The sequence below is a fragment of the Esox lucius genome, chromosome 16 (assembly GCF_011004845.1).
Source record: "Esox lucius isolate fEsoLuc1 chromosome 16, fEsoLuc1.pri, whole genome shotgun sequence".
NCBI lineage: Eukaryota > Metazoa > Chordata > Actinopteri > Esociformes > Esocidae > Esox > Esox lucius.
This window is the reverse complement of record NC_047584.1, coordinates 29073095-29100938: the sequence shown is the minus strand read 5'-3', so window position 1 is coordinate 29100938 and position 27844 is coordinate 29073095. Positions and strand designations below refer to the sequence as shown.

Below are 27844 nucleotides of genomic sequence, written 5' to 3'. Positions count from 1 at the left end.
TCAATCGTTTCCTGTTGGTCCATCAGCACTCAGCGGTATTAAGGTCTGGGCATGCTTCGTCGTTATGAGGGCATCCTTCCCGATCGCAACGGCGTGTAAAATGGATTACGACAACGTTTTGCGTGGAACTGGGTTGTTTGGGTCTTCTTCTCGGGTGTTCGTGTGCACCTCGTTTTCCCTTGAAGCTAACTTAAACAGTGTTGCCAGACACTGCAAGAGGAAAAAGTCCCCAGGACCGTCAAAAGAAGCATCTTGGCACTGCAGCCGATGACCCAAAAAGGGGTGCCTTTTTTCAACGCACACTTTGAGTTGGTGCACCCTTTAAGTGTGAGAGGGCTAGGGGCTGGCGAGTACCTGACGCTGAAGTCACTTTCAAATATTCAGCAAACATAGAAAGAAATCTGTCACAGGTGGAATTACATTTCATCAGTTACCATCATAAGAAAATCCCCACCTAATGTGTCTTTAAGTGTCTTGAATATAAGTAGAAGCTTTAAGGCCAAATTATGTAGGCTAGCCTTCATATCACTTCAAATACAATATGATCGAATACCTGAACATAATAATAAACAATAATCCCCCTCACGTTCTCCCAGGGGCGCTCTGATGGGGACATGCAGTCAACCGCACCAATCACCCTGGGGATTCCTGAGGAAAACAACGGGTTCTGAATGTAGGTCCATGGAGGGCATTACTCCGGCAAGTGGCATTAGAGATGTCCCTAAAAGCCGGCAAAGACACTGAATTCTCGCAGATGAGAATCAATATCTTTCCCAGAGAACATCATTGGGGTAAACAAGAGGAGTTACACGGTCTCTAAACTCCCTCACCATGCGCAGTGAGCCTCTCAGAATCGGAGCACCAATGTCGACTGGGTCTTCCAAATGTGCCTGCATTTTTCCCGACAAAATCGTGAGCGGAGGGGCGGTGCTTATGCTGGGTTACTTCGAGTTAACCATGAAGATAACCTGCTCGGAGCAGTTTAGAGAAGCAGCGCAAATCGCCATGACAGCATACCTCTGGTAAAAAAGCATCCACCTTTCGTAGTACAGGTTAATCGGGAAGTTACACCCAACGTCACAAAGTTACACCTGAAGGTTCCTGGATAAGCCAGTTACCCTGCTTTGTAGTACAACCCGCAGCTCTTCTTAGTACTGGGTTGGCAGATAGCACCACAGCCCGTCGCTCCATACTGTCCCCTAGTAATACTGCCTTTTACACCCCTTTTTTGTTTCGTCGATTGAACGCAGTTTGAGGAAGCATGAACTCCCAACATTCGTTCTCACACGTCCTAAACTAATTCAACAACGAAAACGCTGACACACGCCGAGGGCTTTAGTACCGGCTCCAGGCAGACAGAACCTTTCTACCTCCCATCTCTCACCCATCCTTCCCTTAGTAATGGAAAAGCTGATCCTGTACATCTGCAACACAAAACCACCAGAGATTGACAGAGGAACCGCAGACAGACGGACTAGGACCTCCACCAGTGTCTCTCGCTCTACCTCCCATTAACCCGGGGAAAGGGAGCCCGTAGGGGCCACATATTTGAGCTAAGAGAACATGGTATCCTCAAGCAGGACTTATGTCATGTCATGTGTAAAGAGACTCCCAAAACAAACGGCGATGTATTCAGATAAAATGCTCCTAACCGCTGGTGTTTTCGCTGAGCAGGGTTTGGGCCTCTCTCTTTATTATCTAACCCTATAGCACTCCCTTTTCACCGTTTCCACTCTCTCTCTCTCTATGCCTCCCTCTCTCTCTCTCTCTCTCTCTCTCTCTCACTCTTTCTTTCTCCCCTCCGTCGGTCAAACCCTGGCATCATCACTCTCCCAACAGTGATCTGTCAGCTTTCATTAAACAACCTGATAGTGGTCTGAGTCCGGTTGTTACGACCTCCAGCGGGCCAGGGGCAGAGGTCAGAGGTCAACTGCTGTACACAGTGTAACACGGCCGAACGAGGTGTCCTCACCTCCAGACCTCTACAGAGGAGCTGATTGACACACGCCGACGCAGGCCAATGGGACAGAGACGCATCCAGCCTGTCAACGCGTCAGCTGACGACACCAGGTTGATGAGGCAGAAACAATCCTCAGGAGAACCTTGTTTGTTCCTCAGGCGGTACGTTCAGAACGTCCCAGTGTAACGGGCATAGCACCGAGACACAGCAGGGCTTTCCCTGGAGTGAAACACGGAAACCGGGACTGCCACCGGAAGACTAGAATCTTCATCGGTCCTATCACGATCAACGGCCTGTAGCACACAGATTCGGTTTGGCCTTTCTATCCCGGCTACATGTACGTTTTCAATCAAAACGGTGTTGGAAATACAGAAACACTGTCCTTTCACGTGAATCAATCCGGCGTGTCTTATCAAAGCGTCTCTCCCAGTGTGATCCTGTCAGTGCGACTCCTGTGATCGGTTCAGTCTCAGAGAGAAGCAACTGGAGGCCATTGATCTCACCCGGAATTCTGAGATTAGAAACACAGTGATTGTCAGAAAGAAAAATAACATAGTTTTGACATCTGAATCCACTATTTCAGAGAGAGCACGGAGCAGAACCGTCTGTAGAAGAGAAGTGAAAAGTGGCCTGCAGATCAAACACACACAAACCAGCCACTCAGACCGACAGTCAGCAAAGTTTTTGTAGCCCTCTCTAAATCTGACATGTTTAAATCCAAACTAATTGGGCAGAATAGATTCCCAAGATAGCTACTTCAACACAGAGGATAGCAACTTTAACAGACAGGATAGCTACTTTAACAGACAGGATAGCTACTTTAACAGACCACTTATTATACAGTTCAGCCAGGTGTGTGTGTGTGTGTGTGTGTGTGTGTGAAGAGGGCTCCCAGATGTTCTCTGAAGGACGCACAGTTGGAGAGACTACAGTAAACTTTAATCTCCAAGGTTTAACTTCAGTGTACTCCCCTCCCCTCCCGAACTCCCCCTCCCTTTTCTTCTCTTCTCCTCTCCCCCACCAGTTAATGCCTGCTGTACGCGGTACCCTTCCAGTGACATGACACCCCCCCCCTCCCCTCACAGCCGTCAGGGAAACAACCAGCCGAGACCGACCGCCGCGGAGGACATTCCACATGACTCATGCTGTCTGGCTTGAAAAGGGGGCATGTTAGCTGGTAAATACCATGTTTGGTGCCGGGGGTTTTCGTTCTAACCATGTGAGAACTACAGCACTCCCCGATGTGTTGACTCTACGACTGCCCCCCCCCGCCCCCCAACAAACCGAACCGTTGTGGCAGCCGCCGCCTCATCCATCACCGCCGATTTCTAAACCACGCTCCGCGTTGCCACAGCCACAGAAACATCCCGTACTGGATGTTTTGGTGACTGGCCCTCTGACGTGCCCGTCTCAGCGGGAACCACCGTGCACCACCATGGGAAGGCCCCAGACCCAGCTCCCGTACCCAGAGACGGATGACAGCGATGAGGGATGAGCCCCCCGCTTTGGGGGGTGATATGCAACCAGTCCTCACATTCACACACCTGCACATGCGTACCGGTCTGACCACTGACATTATAATTATTAGTTCATTATTACTGAAAGACTATTATTACTCCCCTGTATTGTGTCATTAGTATTGGTACTCTGCAGTACTGTGTCGTTAGTACAGGTACTCCCCACTACTGTATCATTAGGACAAGTACTCTCCACTAATGTGCCATCAGTATGTCATTAGTGCTCAGTACTACTGTGTCATTACTGCTCAAAGGTACTGAGTCATTAGTGTTTGTAGTCACCAGTACGGAGTCAGTAATATTAGTACTCACCAGTACTGAGGCATCTGGAGTAACTTTCCGTAGAAGGCTGTGCTGAAGGAAGGGATGAGGGGTGTCAGGGGGGGGAAGCTGCCTGTACCATCCAGACACGTCAAACCAGCCTGGAAACCGAATACCTAGAGGAGAGATAGGAGAGATAGGAGAGAGGAGAGAGAGAGGGAGGAGAGAGAGGAGAGATAGGAGAGAGTGGAGAGAGTGGAGAGAGAGGGAGGAGAGAGAGGAGAGATAGGAGAGAGAGGGAGGAGAGAGGAGAGAGAGGAGAGAGGAGAGGGAGGAGAGGGAGGAGAGAGGAGAGGGAGGAGAGGGAGGAGAGGGAGGAGAGAGGAGAGGGAGGAGAGAGGAGAGGGAGGAGAGGGAGGAGAGAGGAGAGGGAGGAGAGGGAGGAGAGGGAGGAGAGAGAGGAAAGAAAAGGTAAGGGGGGTGTTGGGCAGTCAATATTTTGATATGAGTGGAAGGGGACTGTTTAAAGCCTTAGGAATGCCTTCTCTATATGACACCATGACTAAGTAATCCAGCCAATCCCAGTGAGGATTACAGGCCAGTCAGCCAATCCCAGAGAGGATTACAGGCAAGTCAATCACAACACAGTATCTGTTTCTAACTGCATGCCTTTTAATCACAATGCCATTATAGATGCTCCTGTTACACACTCGTGAACACCCACCCACCAGGCCTCTGTTTACCTATGCATCCATTACATTAATACATAACATGCCATGGAGAAATTAGTAAACCCCCTTGTACTCATTGTACATTAGATACATATATTAGATGCTGTACATTAGACAGCACATTACACAGGAGCATCCATAATATACACGCTGTACATGATGTATACATGATGTATATAGGCTGTACATAGATGTATTACACCAGAGCAGCCATCTTTGATATTCTGTATTGAATATACAATATTTCACTACAGCAGCTTTAATTGAAATCACTACAAATCACTACAGCAGCCATAATTCAAATAATTATATTAACAGCTGCTAGGAGCAGGAAGCCAATGTACGCTCACGGCCACTTTATTAGGAACACATATCTGGGACCCACTTTTGGCCTCCATCCGCTTCAAGATTTGATGCATTACGTCTTCATTCAACTCCAAGAATGGCAATAAAGAAACCAAAAATGCTGGGCTGAGCTTATACTGGAGCTGACCAGGAGCAGGACAGAAGGCTGCCACTGCAACATTTTGAAATCTCGTTCAGCGCCCTAACCAAACTGCGTAAGCGCAGGTCTGAGCTCCACTCTGAGCTCCACTCTGCAGACATGCTCAGGTCCTGAGAAAGTTTATGATAGTAGGGACAGCCGCCACGGGGGAGAGGACCCCCTCTAAAGTGGCTTCTTATGGTCTCTCTGATGCAGTTCAAGCAAATGCTGACCCCACAAGGCCCAGCATAACGGGTGGCTAAGAGGCTGACGGTAGGTCTAAAGTAGTGCCGGCCCCAGCCTTTTGGGGGCCCCCTCTCCCCTAGTGGTCTGGGGCCCTAAGCGACCGCCTGTGCCGCTTATGCCTGGGGCCGGCCCTGGTGGGAAGAAACCAGAAGGAGCCTGAGTGGGTCTTTACAGAACTAGCTAAGTGGGTTTGGTCCAGAGCCCCGGCCCTCTATTTGGGTCTGAGCAGGTCTGGCCACCCGTGGGCGGAACATTAACCCTGTGGTGAACCTGGCTGTGAGATAAGGAGTGACAGGGTGCCTGGTGAACATCCAGGACATAGAAAAACACCAGTGCTACATCTCTATTACATCTCGGCTTTAAAAATGCCACAGAAAGAACCATTAGCCAGGCTTCCTAACTGCTGGGTTAATGTCAAAGGTGACCAGACCCATAGTCAGACTCTCTGAGGGCAGCGGGGAGCATCTAGTTCTTCCAGGAATACTTCCACTCTGAGCCCCTGAGCTCAAATATAAATCACATTAAAATCCCACGGAGCACATCAAGAAACTAACAAGAGAAAAATTGAAAGGAGGTGTTGCCACAGAGAAATGGCTTGTGACATTATTAGCACACGTGCAAGGATCCAAACGCGCGTGTATCATACAAGGTCCGCAACACCAGCTATCTGGAGGGGTATTCAGAGAATAAGCGACATCATTGCACTCGGCCAAACTACAGGAGCATCTCATAAAGCTTATGGAGACAGCAGAGCTTGTCTCCAGCCAAATGGCCTAGGAGTAGGCTCAGAGAGAACACAATAACCAAACTGTGGATAGAACACTTCAGAAACAACACTCCGGCATCCTGGAGGGTTTCATTGAAAGTCACAGCCAAAATACACTACCAAAAAACGATCAAACAAAATACATTCTAGATTCTAATATTTTATTGGATTGCGCTCGAGAGCAGCTGGAGAACGCTGCTGGACAGTAATTCTAACTTATCTTGGTGCATTTTATTTAGAGAGGCACAAAAATATTCTGAACTACTATAATTAATTAATTATTTACTGAGTTATTGTTTCTTAAATTGATCTTTTCTTGACCTAAACAGGGAATACATGCAGACATAAAGCAGAGTAATGGGATGGACTTGTCATTCTAGGGGACTGGGGACTGACCAGGGTACTGGCTCTCCTCAGGAACTCAGTTAAGCTCTTTATTACCAGGTGTAAAAAGCTAATGGACGACTTTCTGGCCTTTGGTTAAAAGCTGTGGATATCAAGCTGTCCTTTTCACCTTGCACTGACCTGTAGTGTCTGTGTGTGTTACCTTGAGGTAGCTGTGTGGGTGTGTGTGTGTTGCCTTGAGGTAGCTGTGTGTGTGTGTGTGTGTGTGTGTGTGTGTGTGTGTGTGTGTGTGTGTGTGTGTGTGTGTGTGTGTGTGTCTGATCATGGTCGGTGTGTTTAAGTGGGAACCTAATATTTTTTTTTAAAAAGACACCAATGGGAAAATCCAAATTTCCAACTTAAGGTTTAGGGAAAAACTTTTAATTGGGCATAATGTCAGAAATGGGGTTACATTTAGGTTTAGACATTACTGTCACGCTCTGCCATGGAGGCAGGACACAGGAAAAGGTTTTACTGAACAGATTTAGTGAACAAAAAACAGAACCTAACAATTACAGGTTAGGTTTTGGGATAGGTGTTCGTACTAGGTAAAGTTGAAGCATAAACTTTAGGTTACTGGCATTAAGGTTAGACGCAGGGTTAGGTTGAGGTTTAGGTTAAGGGGATGGTTTGGTTAAGGGTTAGGTTAATGGCTTGGAAACATGGATTTCTTTGTCTTTGGTCAACACAAGGATAGTTTTACCTTGAGGTAGCAGTGAGTGTGTGTGTGTGTGTGTGTGTGTGCGTGCAAGTCACCTTTAGGTAGCAGTGTGTGTGTGTGTGTGTGTGTGTGTGTGCGTGCATGTTACCTTTAGGTAGCAGTGTGTGTGTGTTTGTAACCTTGAGGTAGCTGTGTGTGTGTGTGTGTGTGTGTGTATGTGTTCTGAGGTAGAAGTGTGTGTGTGTGTGTTACCATGAGGTAGCAGTGTGTTTGTTTTACCTTGAGATATCTGTGTGTGTGTGTCAGTGTTACCTTGAGGTAGCAGTGTGTGTAACAGAGGTACAGCAGGTTGTCAGAAGGCTGGCTGAGGGAGGCCACGGTGCTGGTCAGCTCGGGGCCGTACATGGGGACGGAGTGCTCCACATTGACCCTGTCCACCTGGAACCGGAGGGCGGGCAGGGGGCGCACGGGCTGGAACACGGCCACCGCCGCCGGACACGGAGGAGCCTGGACGGAAGGGAGGAGACCGGAAGCTTAGCAGTGGTGAAGTCAGAGACGTGGACCGAGGGGAGGAGCGCGGTGTCCGGCCCACCTTCTCTCCCATGATGACGGGCAGGAGCGTGTGCAGGAGGTTGAACTCCGCCATGTTCAGGGTGACCGTGACCTCCAGCAGGGTGAGACAGGTGAGTCTGGTGGGGACGAACTCCTCCAGGGCTAACACCTCCTCCTGGCTCGCCGGGGCCCGGGGCTCCACAACGGGGTCTGGTATTGACAGGAGGACATGGAGGACAGGCGGGGTATACTCTCATGTGTGCTGAGGCCCAGAACCTGATCTGTCTGACTGTCACATGCCTACAGGCCCAGCTTTCTCTACATCCTTAGTACACATTTGATTGCTCAGGAGACTGCATCTGTCTCTCGCTAGGAAACCCAACAAGGCCGTCAAAAAGACTGGATTTTCCTGATCCAACTGTGAAATTCCCCAAATTTGTTCTTCAGCACAATACTGAGAAAACAAGGAAAGAAAACCCAAGTACACTGTAAGTAATTTGCTGGTTGGAACACTCAGCAATAAACTGTGCTAGGTCTTATAAAAGGAGGTAGCATTTCTGGGCCAATTTGGCTCTTGATCCACAACTCCACTGGTTATTTGGAGAGCTTCCTGAGCTTTTGGCAAAGAGAAGATGAGGAGGAGACAAGGAAATGAAGGAGATATGGAGTAGAAGGAGGAAATGAAGAGATGGAGGAGTACATGAAGAAATGGTGGATGAGGGGAAGGAGGATAAACAAAGTTAGAGCCCACATCCTTGTGTGGGAACCTCTGACAGGCAGAGAGGAAGGCAAACAGCCAGTCAGACAGGCAGACAGTCAGAGAAGCAGTCAGACAGACCGACAGAGACAGAAAGACAGAGGCAGTCAGGAAGACAGAGAGCAGGAACACAGAAAGACAGGAAGACGGGCAGTAAGACAGGCAGGCAGGCAGACAAGCAGGCAGGTATCAAAACTTGACTGATAGTTATTCGTGCTCCATTAGGAGTCAGGTCCCTCTGGTCTGACAGACATATTAGCAGAAAAATACACACAAGTGCCTTAATATACCTTCTGAAATATATTCCCATTAAAATGACTATTTTCCTAACCACTAACCCTAAACATAACCCTAACTCTAACTTTACCCCTAACCCACAATATAACCCTGACTTCAACCCCAAGCCTAAAATAATGGTTTTTACAAGGGCCATAAGGACTCCACGTCCCAGCGTCTGCTCTGTCTACTATACTTGCGAGGACCTTTGGTAAAAATAAAACACACACGCACAGATCCTTTGAAGACCTCTAATTACTCTATTTATTGCAGATGCTGAAATAATTGAAAGCAACGGATATTATGGTTTCGACTCTGACTTAGTCCTCCAGAAATGACATCCACACATTCTGCAGCACAGCTTTCCAAACAAGCCGCAGATGATGTCACCGCGGGCTGCGCCGAGCCGACGGCCAACAAAGGTGTTTGGTTTGACCTCCTGACCTTTAGAACCAGGTCGGAGAAAATCACAGAGAACCAGCGGCCCCCCCGGGGAAGCTCAGAAAGAAGCAACAGGACTGTTAGCAGGAAGTATCACCCAACGGGCGGCGGGTTTCAAGACCGGCTCTGCTGGAGGAGCGTGGGTAACAAGCGGCGTCTCGTACAGACTCTTGGCCACTAGGAGGACATGGTGATAATGCCGAGAGGATGACAGAGGGCCTGAGGTATACTTCCTGGACGGGATTCAGGTCAGGGAGAGGGAGTAGCCCTGTCATATTAACTGTGTTACCTCACTTGGGATGGGGTCAAAGGTCAGCCAGGTATACAGCTGTGCTGTCTGTTTGAGTAGAGTTGAAGACACACCTACTGTCTGCTAACGGGCGCTAGGATGCCGCGACTAATCAGGGAATTTGTTCCAGAACAAGATCCTCAGAACAAATCATTTTGAGGAATCGTGATTTCGCAGGTGCTCGCATCTTGTGAATTTCAGAATGGGAGGATATTTGGCACTCAGACTTCACCGAAACCCTATCAGAGTTTCCTTTCTGACTGGAGAAAACGAGTCTTGTCGTCCGTCACCAGTGTCTCTGAAAGCGTGCGTCGGCTCAGTGACTGGAAGTCAATGGGAACAGCTAGCTGACCGTGCTAAACGTTCTTTGCCCCTAAAGCTCGGTAGCAATGGCTAGCAAAGCTAAGGTCAGCTTTCTTCACACAGCCCCTTCCTGCCAGTTGACTGTAAAGAAACAACAGAAAATTAGTAGAAATTAGTAATTTGGGCCAGAGTTCTGTATATGAGACTCCTCCTCCCCAGTCTTGAATGACCCAGATTGCTCATTGACAGCAAAGAGATAAAGTAACCTTTGGCCTTTAATATGATTCCAACAGTGCTTCCAGAAGCCTAATCGCAATCATCTATCACTCGTAACAAATACAATTTCTTAAGATGTACTTGGCAAATATTTAGACGCCTCTTCTTTTTTTACTCACAACACAGTGAGGTCCCAGGCAACTGTGCAGCTGCCACTTGGCGGGAGGGACTATGACAACCGCAGAGAGCCGGACACTGCCGGCAACGTAGCCCCTGATAGGTCAAGGCAGCAGAAGTCTGATTGGCTGAAACTCAGCCTCCACCCGAAACGCCCCACCCCCGTCGTCGTATTTCAATACACAAAACCCGACCCGAGGTGTTGTGTGCGCGGCCCGGGTAGCGTGCTGACCTGGGGCCGGCTTGGCATAGGGCTGGTACTCGTGCTCGGCGGCGCAGGCCAGCATCTTGACGAGGCGGTGCACGGCGCTACTGTCGAGCCGCAGGTCCAGCGGGCCCACCACGAGCCTCTTCACCGCCGTCTCGCGGACCGCTGGGGCGGGACCCTCCTTCACCGCCGTTGTCGCGGTGACGTCCTGCTGGCCTACGCACACTGGGACAGACAGACACGGAGTGGTCATCGAACGCACAACACACAACGCACACAGACAGTTTTTTTGAAAGATCAACAACATGTTATGTCAGACGACACACTACAGCGCCAGTCTGTGCCATTTCAAACAGAGTGCAAAGAGACACACACACACACACTCTCTCTCTCAAATGGCCCCCTTGTGATTAATATTCCAAATGTCCATTCTTTCACACAGCTGTCCGTTATCTGGCTGGCTGGCCGCTGTCCCACAGTCTACTTCAAAACTACCGCTCCCTCTGTTCTCTCTCGGTTCCATCCCTGTTCTCTCTCGGTTCTCTTCCTGTTCTCTCTCGGTTCTCTTCCTGTTCTCTCTCGGTTCTCTCTACAATAAAACTGGATGAATTAAAAACATGGGAGGAGGGAGGAAGAAGGCCGAACCACACACACTCACATTCCACCACACCAAAGAGCACCCTGTCAGAACACAAACCCTGCGTCCCAAATGGCGCCCTATTCCCTGTGCAGCGCACTGACCCGGCCCCGTGGCTCTCTAGAACACAGAGGGTTCCGTTTGGAACACAGGCCGTGAGTTCACAGGGCCAGACATGAATTCCAGTTACACTGAATGGAGGGTTCAAATTCCTGTTTGATTTCTGGAGATTAAACGTGTCACTTCCTCTCCCCAGCCTGCGCTGCCATTGGCTGCGGCGGATTAGGACTAATAAACACCAGCTGGCAACAGTTAGGCCAGATGAAGGACGGAGAGGGTCGAAATTATCTGGGACTTAAAGAATTACAACTATCTCGCACATCTCACTCCAAACATCACATTATTCCTACGCGGAGTAAAGCGTTGAGTTGCAAAACCTGACGACGACTTGGAACAGGTCGAGTTACCTAGAGTTTACACTAGCCCTGTGGCAATGGGGGGGACTAATCTGATTGGTTGACAGTGGACGGGGGGGGACTAATCTGATTGGTTGACAGTGGACGGACACGTCATCGGAGGCTGAACGCTGACAGGGGAGCGTTCCCATGGTGGAGTGTAACTGGAATCACCCCCGAGAGGGAAGGAGGGGGACAGTACGATCCTGACATCACAGTGACAGCTGAGCCCCACAGAGTCAATGTTTAGTTTAATTTAGATGATTATCTGGAGGTGACAATAGCCCAGTCAGATCCGACAGGTGGGGAAATGGTCGAGAAAGAGGGACGGAAAGAAAAATGCAGAAAGAGATGGAAGCAACGGCTTCCTACGGATACAGAGAGAGAGAGAGAGACTGAAGGAGAGAGAGAGAGAACAGGAGTAGTCAGGAGTTTGTCCAGGAGGTTTCTGGCAGTGTTCTGGTCTTAGTGTTCTTAGTGTTATGCTGGAAGACAACAAGTCTAATTACATAGAGTCTATTGCCTGGGCTTTGGTTCAGTAATTTACCCCACATACCTCACTGTGAAGCAGGCCAGAAACCACTGGTCTTGAATAACTAATGACCTAACAGGAAGGCAGTCGTTTAAGAAAGCAAACTATTCCAGCAGGAAACTAATATCACCTGCACATAATATTTACACGACCCTCCGTGACATAAAGCCCACATACACCTCCACTGTCATTCTTGGCTAGGACACAGAATCAATCCCAGATTCAAAAAGAGTCGCCACATCAACAATCCCTCGAATTAAATAAGAGGTGACTTTAACTGAATCAATGATCTCCACACTTAAAAGAGTCAACTATATCAAAAGAATCAACAGTCCCCAGATTGAATAAAAGTACTTTTTAATCAAATAAATAAATAGTTCCCAGATGCTAAAAAAAAAAAAAAAGTTTTAAAAAGTCAGTGCAATCAATTTAACTAAGCATCTACATCCTTGGCCTAGCTTGCTGTTTCACATAATTTGGCTAACGTTTTAGGCATCATTTCATAATTTATTATGTTTTACTTCTCTGTCCAAACACTAAGGAGAGCACTGTGAGTTTGTAACCATTGCCCTCAAAGAAGGAACCACAACTAAAGAATCAGAAGCAGGCGAGGCTTTGAAATAAACTGTCAAAAACAGACCCTAAAGCAGGAGACATTTGGGTCAAATGGAACACTTCAGTGTGCTGGATAGGAGTTGGAAACAACTCTTGACCTGTTAATGGGCACGTCATATCTTTGGGACTGAATAAACATTACTCTAGCGAGAGCCAAAGGAGCAGGAGATTCTGAAGCATTTGGCTGGGGTGGGAGGTGAGTCAGTTTGATTGACATGTTGTTTGCGGTGAAGGAGACGGAGGAGCTGCAGGTAAGACAGAGGAGAAGCAGCGGATCAACGAGCCACACACCGAAAGAAGGTCAGATGCGTGCCAGCGGAGACTAAACACAGTGACAGCCGGCCTCCAGGTGAAGACGGGGTGAGAGAGAGGACACAGAGGTCAAGGACCGATTGGGGGGGGGGGGTTAGTCGTCGCTCTGAGATTGTTTGATGGGTGGGGTGGGTGGGGGGGGGGGGGGGAGTCTGTCAGAGAAATTAGACTGTACCTTTGGTGCTGCTGTTCTCTGTGGTATACAGGTAATCCATGTAGAAAGCCCCAAAACGTTGCATGCCTGCCAGCTCCGTGTACGTCTCCTGTCAGACACACAGTGGGGGGGGGGGGCACTTAACAACAGGTCTGGACACACAACACCCCAGTGCGTATGTGGGCGCGTGCATATATGTGTGTGCGTGTGGGTCTGACCTTGTGGTTGTTGGCATCCAGGATGACCTCCGCTCTGACCCCGTTGTTCTCAGGGCTACGGTAGTCAAAGAGAGAGTTGGTCAGGTAGGTCATTCCTTTGCTGTTCAGACTCTCTCCACAGGTGAAGAACACGGCCTCCTGGGAACACACAGACACAACTTCAGTGGATACACACCACGGAAACACACACTCTCACTTATCGCTTGATATTTCTATTCATTGTTTTTAGGAAATTAAAAAAATTCTCTAAGTCTCCAGAGGAGGATTTACATGAATTTTGTCTTGAGGCGATTGGCTACTCAATCACCCATCAATTTCCAAGGAGGAGAGAGAACAGAGGACAGACTAGGCCTGCGTCTTTACCTCCTCGCGCCTGTTCATATTCTCCTCAAAGTCCCGAACACCCATGATGCCTTTCAGGCACAACGCCCGGACTCCCACAATGCCGATCTGACAGTCAAAGAAAGGCTCCCCCATCATGAGCACCTGGCCGGGAGGGAGAAGACAAGGACAACGAGGGGGGGAGGGACAGGAGAGGTCAAGGACAACAAGGGGGGGAGGGACAGGAGAGGTCAAGGACAATGGGGGGGGGGGACATGAGAGGTCAAGGACAACGAGGGGGAGTGGGACAGGATAGGTCAAGGAAAATGGGGGGGGGACAGAAGAGGTCAAGGACAACGAGGGGGAGAGGGACAGGATAGGTCAAGGACAATGGGGGGGGACATGAGAGGTCAAGGACAACGAGGGGGAGAGGGACAGGATAGGTCAAGGAAAATGGGGGGGGGCAGAAGAGGTCAAGGACAACGAAGGGGGGAGGGACAGGAGAGGTCAAGGACAACGAGGGGGGGAGGGACAGGAGAGGTCAAGGACAACGAGGGGGGGAGACAGGAGAGGTCAAGGACAATGGGGGGGGGGGACAGGAGAGGTCAAGGACAACATGGGGGGGACAGGAGAGGTCAAAGACAACGAGGGGGGGAGGGACAGGAGAGGTCAAGGACAATAGGGGGGGGGGGCAGGAAAGATCAAGGACAACATGGGGGGGACAGGAGAGGTCAAAGACAAGCAGTGCATTAAAAATTGTGCTTTTTGGGACAAAGTATTTGTTGTCCCCCTACTTGAAGGGTGGGGGCTCCACCCTAACCAGAGGACCTAATGGGTCCAGGGGAATCTAATGCCACTTTGTTCATTATCAAAAATACACAAGCCCTGCTTTCCCACAATGTATTAGCCAGCCCCCGCCCCCCAAAGGGCAGGAATGGGGATGGATGTGACTGTCCCCACACCTGTTCCAGGAAACCGACGGAGACCCATACATCACTGTCCTTACGAAAACATTTAACAATATAGCAGGTTACAGGAAAATTACTTGGCATGCTGCGCTTGTGCCTGTGGAGGTGCGTGTGCAGATTAACGGCCTGACCTGGGACAATTTATAACATAGTTAAAGAGTGAATTAAACCAGCGCAGTCCGTGAGTGTCTGCCACTCTCCTTAACGGGGAACAGCACCAGCGACCTAAATGGCGCTGACCGGTCAGAGCGGCAATGACATTACCGTCTGTTATAGAAATATCTACAGACAGAACAGTAGAGAGCCAGACATGTAGGCACTATATATAGAGAGGAGCTCAACTGTTGTGCAGCCCTGTTCTATTCATTCTGTTACTACGTGCAGTCTGACATGGCTCAGCTGGTATAGCTCACTGCTTGAGATGTCTAGCTAGAGTAAAATGTTTGAAAGAACATCGCCCGGAGTGGGGGTTTCTCTTCTAGCAACTGTTTTTCTATGTGCTGAAGGGTTGTAACCTCAGTAGTGCCCCCCTTCTGCCACGGAGTGCTAGAACAGCCAACGGGGTCAAACCAAGGGCTGTTTTAGCGGTCAAGAGAGTGTGTGTGTGTGTGTGTGTGTGTGTGTGTGTGTGCGCGCGCGCGCGAGTGTGTGTGCACGTGCGCGTGTTGTATTACCTCGATGGTGATACCCTGCTGCTCCAGACACAACACCTCTCTGCTCTTAACCTTCTGAGGGCTGTAGTAACTGCTCTCGGTCTGCAACTCCGTCACCTGGACAGACAGACACAGAAGATGCGTGAGAACGTTTAATAGTGGCCTGCGGGTTCAACAGTGGCCTGCGAGTTCAACTGTGGTAAATGTGGCCTGGGGGTTCAAGAGTGGTAAATGTGGCCTGGGGGTTCAACAGTGGTAAATGTGGCCTGGGGGTTCAACAGTGGTAAATGTGGCCTGGGGGTTCAACAGTGGTAAATGTGGCCTGGGGGTTCAACAGTGGTAAATGTGACCTGGGGGTTAAAAAGTTGCCCTGGGCGTTCAACAGCGGTACATGTGGCCCTGGGGGTTCAACAGTGGTAAACGTGGCCTGGGGGTTAAACAGTTGCCCTGGGGGTTCAACAGAGGTACATGTGGCCCTGGGGGTTCAACAGTGGTAAATGTGACCTGGGGGTTCAACAGTGGTAAATGTGACCTGGGGGTTAAACAGTTGCCCTGGGCGTTCAACAGCGGTACATGTGGCCTGGGGGTTCAACAGTAGTAAATGTGGACTTGGGGTTTAACAGTGGCCCTAGGTGTTCAAAAGTGGAAAATGTGACCTGGGGGTTCAACAGTGGCCATGAGGTTCAACAGTGGAAAATGTGGCCTGTGGGTTCAACAGTGGCCATGGGGTTCAACAGTGGAAAATGTGGCCTGTGGGTTCAACAGTGGCCTGGGGGTTTCACAGTGTCCCTGGGGTTCAACAGTGGTAAATGTGGCCTTGGGGTTTAACAGTGGCCCTAGGTGTTCAAAAGTGGAAAATGTGACCTGGGGGTTCAACAGTGGCCATGTGGTTCAACAGTGGAAAATGTGGCCTGTGGGTTCAACAGTGGCCTGGGGGTTTCACAGTGTCCCTGGGGTTCAACAGTGGTAAATGTGGCCTGGGGGTTCTACAGTGGAAAATGTGGCCTGTGGGTTCAACAGTGGCCTGGGGGTTTCACAGTGTCCCTGGGGTTCAACAGTGGTAAATGTGGCCTGGGGGTTCTACAGTGGAAAATGTGTCCTGGGGGTTCAACAGTGGCCCTGGGGGTTCTACAGTGGAAAATGTGTCCTGGGGGTTCAACAGTGGCCCTGGGGGTGGAAATAAAGTTTTAGATGGTGTAAGCATAAAATTGTCATTCATTTCATGCGAAAGACCAATCCAAATATCACTAGACTACATAAAACGTATCTCAGGGAGGTCCCCAGACCACATGGAAAAAGGGAACCCCCAACTTAACCACCTTCTCCCCCACAGCAACGCTGTGTGGCTGTGAGACGGCAATGGAAACAAGTGAGGCAGAGACAATAGGCAGAGACAGTCCCTCGGCCGCGAAGAGGTGATCACTGGCTGTCAAGACAACAGACAGGCGGGCTCTCGTAGACACTCAGGGCCTGATAATGTCACCACAGAGACCAAACATTACAGCCATATGATGGACACCACCGCGTAAATCTAGAACCCAGAGCTGGAAGTTCATGTTCGAAGCCGCCAAGTAAGGGGGGGGGGGGGGGAGTCTCGTCTAGGGGAGAGGTACAGAGAGTGAAGGGGGGGGGGGGGGGGGAGTCTGGCCAGGGTAAGAGGGGTAAATGGTCAGAGGGGGAGAGATGTGGGGAGGGGTAAGGAGAGCCAGACGGGGGGGGGGGGGGGTGTAGCTCAGTCCCACCGTTTCAACTAACACAGGAAGCAGGTGCAGCTATAACCGCCTAGAACAGCTGCACCTGATTATTCCCCCTCCCTCTATTCCTCTCTTTCACTATTTTCGACTCCCTTTCTTCCTCTCTTTTTCCATCACTTACACCTCCCGATCCTCCTATTCCACACCTCTCCCTCTCACCATCCATCTCATCTCATCTCTCCCCTTTCCTCCCTCTTTGTCCTGTCTTAATCGCGAGGCAGCTCCACAGACGTTAGCATTCCCAACCAGGCTACACGGCAGCCCCCGAGAGCGGCGGGCGAGGACGGCGTTTTGACGGAGTCAGAAAGTGTTTCGGCACGTCAATACTGGTTAGAAGCTCTTTGAAGACCTGCCAATCAGCCAGAGAGCTGCTGACGCCCTATCCAGAGACAACACAACGTCTTGGAGAGGCCAGGCTAACATAACTTACTGTACTCGGGCCTAAAACAGTACAAGGACAGGATGCAACTAACTACAGCAGCTTAGCTAGCTAGCTAGCACAATCATTCATTGTTAACACACACTCTGAAGGAGGAAATATATCAACTAGATCTTCGAAAACATTTTATATCTATGCATAAAATGCATAACTAGGGTTTGTTTTTGACCAATACTCACATTATGGAGCTAAGGACAGCAAATAGATCAAAGTTGGATAATATAATGAAACAATGCCTAGTTGGAGAAATGTTTGCTCCTCATTCAACCTTCCACATGTCTGTGTGTCTGCATAAGTCATTAGGAAAAATGCCAGAATTTCTGATAAAATGAGAAAGAATTTATGATCTAGAAGAGTTATTCTAAATTACAATGTGAAATAAGGTTCTCGTGTTTCACCGCCATGTCACAGGACCATGATCGGCCTGCCTGGCTGTTCAAAGGGAAATTCCCCCTTCAAACTCAAACTAAATACTTCCGCAAAATGTGAACGTTTAAAACCAAAGGCAATCTCTTCAGCTGTCTGCAATTACTCCTGAGAAGAGGAGAGGCAATTTATTGATTAAAAGAAGTCAAACACTACAGGGACAATTTAAACATTATTTTTTTTTAAAAGGCATTGGGCTCCATTTGGCATGACATGCAACCGCCTCCAATGGGATGTTAATGCAGCAACATGATCTGAGGAGGGAGAACCTGAGGAAGACTTAGAGGAGAGAGAAAAGGGGAGCAGGAGAAAGACAGAGAAGGGGGAGACAGGAGGGGAGAGCAGAGAAAGCAGAGGAGGAGAAAGAGCGAGTAGTACAGATAGGAGGGATAAGAGCAGAAGGGAAGGAGACGGAGAAGGCAAGGAGACGGGAGAGAGTAAAGAGATAGAGGAGAGAGAAGACAAGGAGACGGGAGAGAGTAAAGAGATAGAGGAGAGAGAAGACAAGGAGACAGGAGAGGGTAAAGAGATAGAGGAGAGAGAAGACAAGGAGACGGTAAAGAGATAGAGGAGAGAGAAGACAAGGAGACGGTAAAGAGATAGAGGAGAGAGAAGACAAGGAGACGGTAAAGAGATAGAGGAGAGAGAAGACAAGGAGATGGGAGAGGGTAAAGAGATAGAGGAGAGAGAAGACAAGGAGACGGGAGAGGGTAAAGAGATAGAGGAGAGAGAAGACAAGGAGACGGTAAAGAGATAGAGGAGAGAGAAGACAAGGAGAGGGTAAAGAGATAGAGGAGAGAGAAGACAAGGAGACGGTAAAGAGATAGAGGAGAGAGAAGACAAGGAGATGGGAGAGGGTAAAGAGATAGAGGAGAGAGAAGACAAGGAGACGGGAGAGGGTAAAGAGATAGAGGAGAGAGAAGACAAGGAGAGGGTAAAGAGATAGAGGAGAGAGAAGACAAGGAGAGGGTAAAGAGATAGAGGAGAGAGAAGACAAGGAGACGGTAAGGAGATAGAGGAGAGAGAAGACAAGGAGACGGTAAAGAGATAGAGGAGAGAGAAGACAAGGAGACGGTAAAGAGATAGAGGAGAGAGAAGACAAGGAGATGGGAGAGGGTAAAGAGATAGAGGAGAGAGAAGACAAGGAGACGGGAGAGGGTAAAGAGATAGAGGAGAGAGAAGACAAGGAGAGGGTAAAGAGATAGAGGAGAGAGAAGACAAGGAGACGGTAAAGAGATAGAGGAGAGAGAAGACAAGGAGACGGTAAAGAGATAGAGGAGAGAGAAGACAAGGAGATGGGAGAGGGTAAAGAGATAGAGGAGAGAGAAGACAAGGAGACGGGAGAGGGTAAAGAGATAGAGGAGAGAGAAGACAAGGAGAGGGTAAAGAGATAGAGGAGAGAGAAGACAAGGAGAGGGTAAAGAGATAGAGGAGAGAGAAGACAAGGAGACGGTAAGGAGATAGAGGAGAGAGAAGACAAGGAGACGGTAAAGAGATAGAGGAGAGAGAAGACAAGGAGACGGGAGAGGGTAAAGAGATAGAGGAGAGAGAAGACAAGGAGACGGGAGAGGGTAAAGAGATAGAGGAGAGAGAAGACAAGGAGACGGTAAAGAGATAGAGGAGAGAGAAGACAATGAGACGGTAAAGAGATAGAGGAGAGAGAAGACAATGAGACGGGAGAGGGTAAAGAGATAGAGGAGAGAGAAGAAATAGCAGGGAGAAAAGAGTGAGAGAAAAGGAAAAGGAGATTGGGGAGAGAGAAGAGGAAATAGCACGGACTAGAGAGGGAGAGAGGAGGGAAAAGAAAGAGTAGGGGAGAGAGGAGGGGCGAGTATGGAGAAGAGAGAACGGGAGACGGGGGGAGGGGAGAAAGTAGGGTGAAGAGAGGAGATACTGTTTATATTGTAATAGCCTTATTGGCCCATTTGTTATAATTTAAATAAATCACAGTGTACTTTGTAACAGACCTGAACAGTTAAAAACAAAACCTTGTCCTGCACAGCACCACCAGACCCCCCCACCTCTGCCAGGGGACGATTCTGGAGTGTTTCTGGTAGTAAATAGACATCCCACCATGTATAATGTCCAAAGCATTAACCTCACCCAAACGCCATTTAGCAGTTAAGGGGCACTCCCCACCATATACTGCACACACACAAACACACACACATGCATACATCACATATACATACACGCACATAAATACACACATACATACACATCTACATACACACACAAACACACCCACACAAAAACGTTGCCTCCTACCAATCCCTGTCCTACACATGCCTACACTCCCTGTAATGTGCACATAAGCACACACACAAACACACACATACACATATACATACACACACACACAAACACGCTCTCATCTTGCAAGAGACCAAGAGGATTTAGAGGCTGTACAGATGAAGCTGCTCTACTTTAAAACTAAACCACAAGTAGAAATCTCCACAGCAAGACTGATGGTACAAAAATAACAGGGAATGCTAGTAGGAAAATCATAATTGCCATAATTGCTAACATAACCATATCTTTCTTCAGAAATTCAAGCACACTATCTGAAATAACTTTCACAAGAATCCAGCCCTTCACAAGCCTACACACTCGCCTTCTGCATCCCCCTTTACCTCCCTCTCTCTCTTTCCTCCCTCTCTCGCCCTCACTCCCTCTCTCTTTCTCTCCCCCCCAGTACCTTGAAGGTCACCGAGGCCTTGGTGCAGTAGAAGCCTATGGAGACTACAGGGTCTTTGGGCGTGTGTTGCTGAGGGCCGGAGAGGCTGCCTCCCCCCTCCATCTGTTGGTAGAAGCCTTCCTCGCCCTCCTCGTCCTCAGCTCCTACAATGGCAGGAACAAAGGACCAGGCCCAGGATACCCAGCCCTGGTCACCCTCCTGCCCCGGTAAATAGAGATTTGGGCTGGGGTACTGTCCAGCCATGGCCTGGGCCTCTGCATCCCCTTCCAGACCTAGGGCAAAAACACATCACAGACGTGTTAGATCACACAATGTCCAACACGACACATCACAGACGTGTTAGATCACACAATGTCCAACACGACACATCACAGACGTGTTAGATCACACAATGTCCAACACGACACATCACAGACGCGTTAGATCACACAATGTCCAACACGACACATCAGACGCGTTAGATCACACAATGTCCAACACGACACATCACAGACGCGTTAGATCACACAATGTCCAACACGACACATCACAGACGCGTTAGATCACACAATGTCCAACACGACACATCACAGACGTGTTAGATCACACAATGTCCAACACGAAACATCACAGACGTGTTAGATCACACAATGTCCAACACGAAACATCACAGACGTGTTAGATCACACAATGTCCAACACGACACATCAAAGACGTGATACTTTACACAATGTCCAACTAAACACATAACAGACATGTTAGTTCACAATTTCTAACAACACATCACAGACATGTTAGACAACACATCACAGACACAATCTCTAACAACACATCACAGTTCAGTTAGATCACCTAATGTCTAATAAGACATCCCAGAACAGTTAGATCACCTAACGTCCAACCCTACAGATCAGTGATCAGTTAGTTTAATGGCAGGAAAATGTGTTGCAAAGAATACACTTAAAAACTGTGCAATCCACACATTGCTCCATGTCCTAAAGTGAAACTGATGAAAAAAAATACACATATTGCTGTTAGCTACTGTTTAAACACCACTCAGAAAGCAGAACTTTAACACTCAAAAAACAATGACGCACGACTGTGATAATGCAATTACAGAAACTCTAAGGATTTCGGGAAATGGACAAAACACCAGGGAAAGAAAACAGCCCGCAGTGTGATGCAGCCTTGCTCTCCTAATGAAGCTGAGAGCCACTCCGCTGAACGCGGCTAAACCCTGAAGGATCATTGGCACGAAGCAGGAAGCTGGGGCAGGGTGGGGAGGTGCCAGCAAGGTAGTCAAAGTAAGCAGTCAACCAGCAAACCAGTCAGTCAGTTAAGCCGGGAATATCGTCGGTCAGTCATTGATTCAGGAAGGGCGATGCAATATTCTGTGTTTTCAGAAATCCGGGTTGGACTTTTGCAACGCTAGGTCCATATTGCCCAAGGCCAAAGAGGTGGGCCGACCTGCCCACCAGGCAGCGTCCTGCACGGAGCGGGAGGACATGAACTGCACAGGTAAATGGGGTCACATGTTGCCCCCCCTCCCTCCCTCGGTTTCCACAAGCTGCCGTGGTTGTCTCAGTCCCCTCTGCTCTGCGGAGCCTCTCTGCTCTGGGACAGCCAGGGGAAGCTGATGTCAATAGACAAGAATGTGTAATCCCATTCCACCAACACGCCACAGCCCCACGTCTCTCCCTCCATCCCTCCTTCCCTGGGAGAACAATACCCGGTGTGAGGTCAGAGCGCAGGAATCCCGCAGGCTTATGTTGCGCAAATTATGACATGTTTTAATTAAATCTTTCACTTTGCGAATTGGCATTTGGGAAATCCACTGTTATGGCTTTCTGACATTTTTTTTCTAGGGTTTTAGGGATTTTTTTTTTTTCTTGGTTCCTGTGAGTCTTTGAGGTGTCAGGGTCTACACACTGAGCCCTTTCCCTGTCTGCTTGACAACTTGGCAATATTTGAACAGTGAAGACGTGAAGGAACACAAACAAAGAGCAATTAAAAATAAAGTCATCAAAAGTGTGGCTGAGCTAAAAGCTTTGAAGTGTTAATCCTGGTGGTGACAGACAGGACCTGCAGACTCCCAGAGAGCTACAGCTATATGAAGGTCCTGAATGGTGGGCAACAGAGCCGGATGAGTGGTGATACCGCAGAGCCGGATGAGTGCTTACGCCGCAGAGATGGATGAGTGGTTACGCAGCAGGGCAGGGATTAGTGGTTACGCAGCAGGGCAGGGATGAGTGGTGATACCGCAGAGCCGGATGAGTGCTTACGCCGCAGAGATGGATGAGTGGTTACGCAGCAGGGGAGGGATTAGTGGTTACGCAGCAGAGCAGGGATGAGTGGTTACGCAGCAGAGCAGGGATGAGTGGTTACGCAGCAGAGCAGGGATGAGTGGTTACACAGCAGAGCAGGGATGAGTGGATACGCAGCAGAGCAGGGCAGGGATGAGTGGTTACGCAGCAGAGCAGGGCAGGGATGAGTGGTTACGCAGCAGAGCAGGGATGAGTGGATACGCACCCGGCACAGCCAGAAGAGGACTGGTCACCCCTCTGAGCCTGGGTCCTCTCTAGGTTTCTTCCTAAATTTCGGCCTTCTTAGGGAGTTTTTCCTAGCTACTGAAATTCAACACTACTGTTGTTTGCTCCATGGGGTTTAAGGCCGAGTGTTTCTGTTAAAGCACTTTGTGACAACTGCTGTTGTAAAAAGGGATTTATAAATAGATTTGATTGATTGATTGATTGATTAGGTAGCAGAGCCGGATGAGTGGTTTCACTGCAGTGCAGCATGAGTGGTTTCACTGCAGTGCCAGATGAGTGGTTACACTGCAGAGCCGGATGAGTGGCTGCACTGCAGTGCCAGATGAGTGGCTGCACTGCAGTGCCAGATGAGTGGTTACACTGCAAACAAAGATGATCATAAGCCTATAATGTGGAACATGAATCACACTGAAGACAGGTAAACTAGTATTAGTGTTAGGAATTAGGGTTAGTGGTTAAGTTTAGGAATTAGCTTTCATGGTTAGGGATTAGGGTTAGTGGTCAGGGATTAGTGTTAGTGGTTAGGGATTAGCGTTAGTGGTTAGGGATTAGGGTTATTGGTTCAGGATTAGGGTTAGTGGTTGGGGATTAGGGTTAGTGGTTGAGGATTGGAATTATTGGTTTAAGGATTAGGGTTAGTGGTTAAATTTAGGGATTAGCGTTAGTGGTTTGGGATTAGCGTTAGTGGTTAGGGATTAGCGTTAGTGGTTTGGGATTAGCGTTAGTGGTTAGGGATTAGCGTTAGTGATTAGAGATTAGCGTTAGTGGTTGATAGTGTTATACAATGAAATGGCCAAGACTCTTGCTTGGTCAGCAATGTTGCCCCTCCCAGGCAGTATGTACGTATGCGCATATATATACACGTGATGCGTTTTTGTTGGTGTGTGTGTGCCTGCGTGCGTGTCTGTTTGTGTGGTCTAGGAGAGGACAGTGCCAGGTCAGGCCAGCAGATGTCCCTCCATGTTTAGACAGTAACTGTTGTATCTACTAGTACTGCCATGGCTGGAAAGTCACCATTTTCAGACCCACCGCCCTCCATCACTACTTCCTCCATCACTACTTCCTCCATCACTACTTCCTCCATCACTACTTCCTCCACCCACCGCCCTCCATCACTACTTCCTCCATCACTACTTCCTCCATCACTACTTCCTCCATCACTACTTCTTCCATCACTACTTCCTCCACCCACCGCCCTCCATCACTACTTCCTCCATCACTACTTCCTCCATCACTACTTCCTCCATCACTACTTCCTCCACCCACCGCCCTCCATCACTACTTCCTCCATCACTACTTCCTCCATCACTACTTCCTCCATCACAACTTCATCACAACTTCCTCCATCACAACTTCCTCCATCACAACTTCCTCCATCACAACTTCATCACTACTTCCTCCACCCACCGCCCTCCATCACTACATCCTCCATCACTACTTCCTCCACCCACCGCCCCTCCAACACTACCTCCTCCACCCACCGCCCCTCCAACACTACCTCCTCCACCCACCGCCCCTCCAACACTACCTCCTCCACCCACCGCCCCTCCAACACTACCTCCTCCACCCACCGCCCCTCCAACACTACCTCCTCCACCCAACGCCCCTCCAACACTACCTCCTCCACCCACCGCCCCTCCAACACTACCTCCTCCACCCACCGCCGCTCCAACACTACCTCCTCTGCCCACCGCCCCTCCATCACTACTTCCCTCCAACACTACCTCCTCCACCCAACGCCCCACCATCACTACCTCCTCCACCCAACGCCCCTCCATCACTACCTCCTCCACCCACCGCCACTCCATCACTACCTCCTCCAGGTAACAGCCCCTCTGTCTCTCCTTCCTGAATGACACCACCTACACTTTAATCTTAACAGTAACAATTATTCACTTAGGTCCTGTGTCAGTGAGCCCACATGGGTTCTTCAAAAAAGCAATGGACAGAGAGAGGTTGACAGAGGAATAGCCTTCTGGCCCCCAGGTTATACAGGCCACATCCCCTACTCCCTACATAGAGCACCAGGTCCCTAAGAGGGCTACTCCAAGTAGTATGAATTAGGGGCTTGATGTGGCAGGCCTATGAAGTAGTACACAGTGAAGGGGATAGAGGCCAATAGGGACATATCCCTGGTGATGGATGGCTACATATGATAGGCCTCAGAGGAAAGGGTTCTCCGTTTCAAACAACACCCCACCATCAATTTCAATTTAAAGGGCATTATTGGCACAGGAAACATTTGTTTACATTGGAAAAAATAAAATCCCTGTCACTCTCTGTTCAGCTCCCCCACTCCCAGTCACTCCTCCAGGCCCCCTTTCCCCGTCCCCCTCCTCTGCCCATACCTCCCTCCCACTGCCCCCCCCCCCATTGCCCCACCGCTTTCTCTTTGCAATCCCACTTTCCTGGCTCTCTTGCTTCTCATGTCTCCTACAGTCCGCTCTCCTCTCGATCCCTCTCATATTTCTCCAAAGCCTTCTTATTTCTGTCTGTGCGCCGGGTTGGTCAGTTGAAGCATGCTGGACCTCTACAGTCCCCACTGCAGACATTTCTACAATGTTCTGCAGACTTCAATGGCTTTCACATGACGAGGAGAACGAAAGAACCGGTGAAGCATGGCGAGTGATTGAATGTTTTGGTGAATGACACGTGGGCACATTAATGTGTTCATTATATGTATCGTTAACAAGGCACCGGTCTGACTCGACCTCAGAGAGGAATTCAGACAAACACAGACTCGCACTGACTCAACGCTAGAATACAGACTCACCGAGAAACGCTTACCGGTTCATTAGTTAGAAAAAGAAAACACCTAGAAAACGGATGAATTAATATTCCCTTTGAAAATGTTCTTAAGAGGACCCACAGGCAATTAAAATTCACTGCCTATTAATATGGCCTGAGTGGCTACATACTGAAGCTATTACTTTCTGTCCCTCTCACACACAGACAGACTGTGAAAGAGGGAGGGGGGGGGTGGGGGGAGAGAACAGGCTCTTGAGCCCAGCGGGCCACTAAAACCCACCCAAAAGCTGCCTATGGGGGAACATGTGAGATGTTTAAGTGATGTCAAGTATGCCCCAGGATCGTGTTGCACGGAGCATATTAAAATCCCTCCCTCACACGGCCGCAGAAGCTAGCAGTGCCTACAAATAAAAAGGACAACGCGTATTCCGCCTTACGAAATTTAACGGCAGAACTACGCTCCAAACAAACGACGCCAATAGGGACAGATTACCTCATGGCCACTGCAAAACAAGCATCCTCTTCCATCAAAACACTTCAGATTTATGGTTTAAGTTCTATGGGCACACCCCGGTTTATCAGCTGACCATACCTCAGATGTGGTTGGAGGGATGGGTCTTGCCAAATCAGGCCCCGATGCCAGTAAGCGTCCCTCACTGCATCCGTTTCTACAGGATGATGAGCTAAGGAGTCCAATTTGTGTTAGGCCGTTACAGCCAAAATGACGTTCTGTTGATCCATGCCACGTAAACAAAGCTGATCCGCTCTACAATTTTGCTCCGGAAACAAGTTTTGTTTGACTAATGAAATAAATACAGGGCTACTTTAGACTGTCTGGTCGCCATGTATTTATGGGGGATTGAGTTTCCCATCATGTTATGATGAAGATTCAGAGGTGGTATGATATGTATAGTATAGTAAATTACACAGGAACAAAAATTACATAATAATGTAATAAACTCACAAACACAAAAAGTGATTTATAACAAATGTATTAGAAATTGTGTACACACTAACTTGACCACGTTTATGAGTGCAATATGGAAACGTGTTTTTTTCTTTAAACTGATATGATGGATCCAAATGGCAGTCACAGACTGAAATATTATATTGCCAACATCACAAACAACGTATACAATTAAGTTAAGGAAACAGACGACATAATATGAAAGGTGGGGATCTCAAAGCGTCTGGCAGGGGTAGTTTGGGTGATTTCAGTGTCTCAGTTCTGGTGTTGGGAGGCAGGGAGGACACACAGGGGTGGAAAGGGACAGTTACCAAGTCAAAGACTACCTGAGGAGAAGTCTTAAAGTATCTGGTTTAAATATACAGCACCTAAATATCCAACAAAAACAACTTTATAATATCAAACTCAGTACTTTAAATAAACCAACATGGCACAAGGAACAAATATTGTTCAATTAGTTTGCAAAGGAAGCAGTGAGTAAAATGTGACCCCATCCTATCCTGTCCTGTCTTGTGAACTTGTTTGAATTTCACTTTCGGTTGATGGGGTAAAGGAATGTATAATGAAGTAGAGAGAAGTAATAAAATACAACATACATCACCCACAACAAAACTCACTTAAAGGAAAGATTCGCTATTTTTTTTTACCTGGGGCCGTTTTTCTGATTATCTAGCATAATCCTGGACTGTAGAGACATATTTCTCGGGGATCTACTAAAGTTTGTAGTTTTTTAGATTTTTTAAAAGAAGCCTCTTTCCGGGCTACAATGGAAGTGAACAGGGCAACTGACATACAGTGGATATAAAAAGTCTACACACCCCTGTGAAAATGCCAGGTTTTTGTGATGTAAAAGAACGAGACAAAGATAAATCATGTCAGAACTTTTTCCACTTTTAGTGTGACCTATAATGTTAACAATTCAATTGAAGAACAAACTGAAATGTTCAAGGGGGAAATGAAAAATAAAAACCTTACAATAACCTGGTTGAATAAGTGTGCACACCCTCTCATAACTGGGGATGTTGCTGTGTTCAGAATTAACCAAACACATTCAAACTCATATTAAATACAAGTCATTACACACCTGCCATCATTTAAAGTGATTTTGATTAATCACAAATAAAGTTCAGCTGTTGGTCTGCAGAGAGCTTCCAAAGAATCAGAGGGATCTCATTGTTGAAAGATATCAG

At 48.4% G+C, this 27844-nt stretch overlaps 1 protein-coding gene across 8 annotated transcripts in view; it reads right to left on the bottom strand.

The window, feature by feature from the left end:
- Positions 1–27844, bottom strand: part of LOC105023524 (vacuolar protein sorting-associated protein 13B) — a 366155-nt gene that overhangs the window by 285264 nt on the left and 53047 nt on the right. For 6 of the 8 annotated variants that reach the window (XM_029113576.2, XM_029113574.2, XM_029113577.2 and 3 more), the window contains exons 8-16: positions 20412–20683; positions 15116–15211; positions 13516–13638; positions 13153–13290; positions 12956–13043; positions 10254–10454; positions 7603–7772; positions 7323–7517; positions 3790–3914 (exon numbers count right to left, since the gene is read on the bottom strand). In XM_029113576.2, coding sequence (XP_028969409.2) covers positions 3790–3914; positions 7323–7517; positions 7603–7772; positions 10254–10454; positions 12956–13043; positions 13153–13290; positions 13516–13638; positions 15116–15211; positions 20412–20683 — 1408 coding nt within the window. Of the gene's footprint in view, positions 1–3789; positions 3915–7322; positions 7518–7602; positions 8173–8787; positions 9770–10253; positions 10455–12955; positions 13044–13152; positions 13291–13515; positions 13639–15115; positions 15212–20411; positions 20684–27844 lie in introns of those variants that run through there. The other 2 variants (XM_029113579.2, XM_029113580.2) reach the window with 2 other exon arrangements.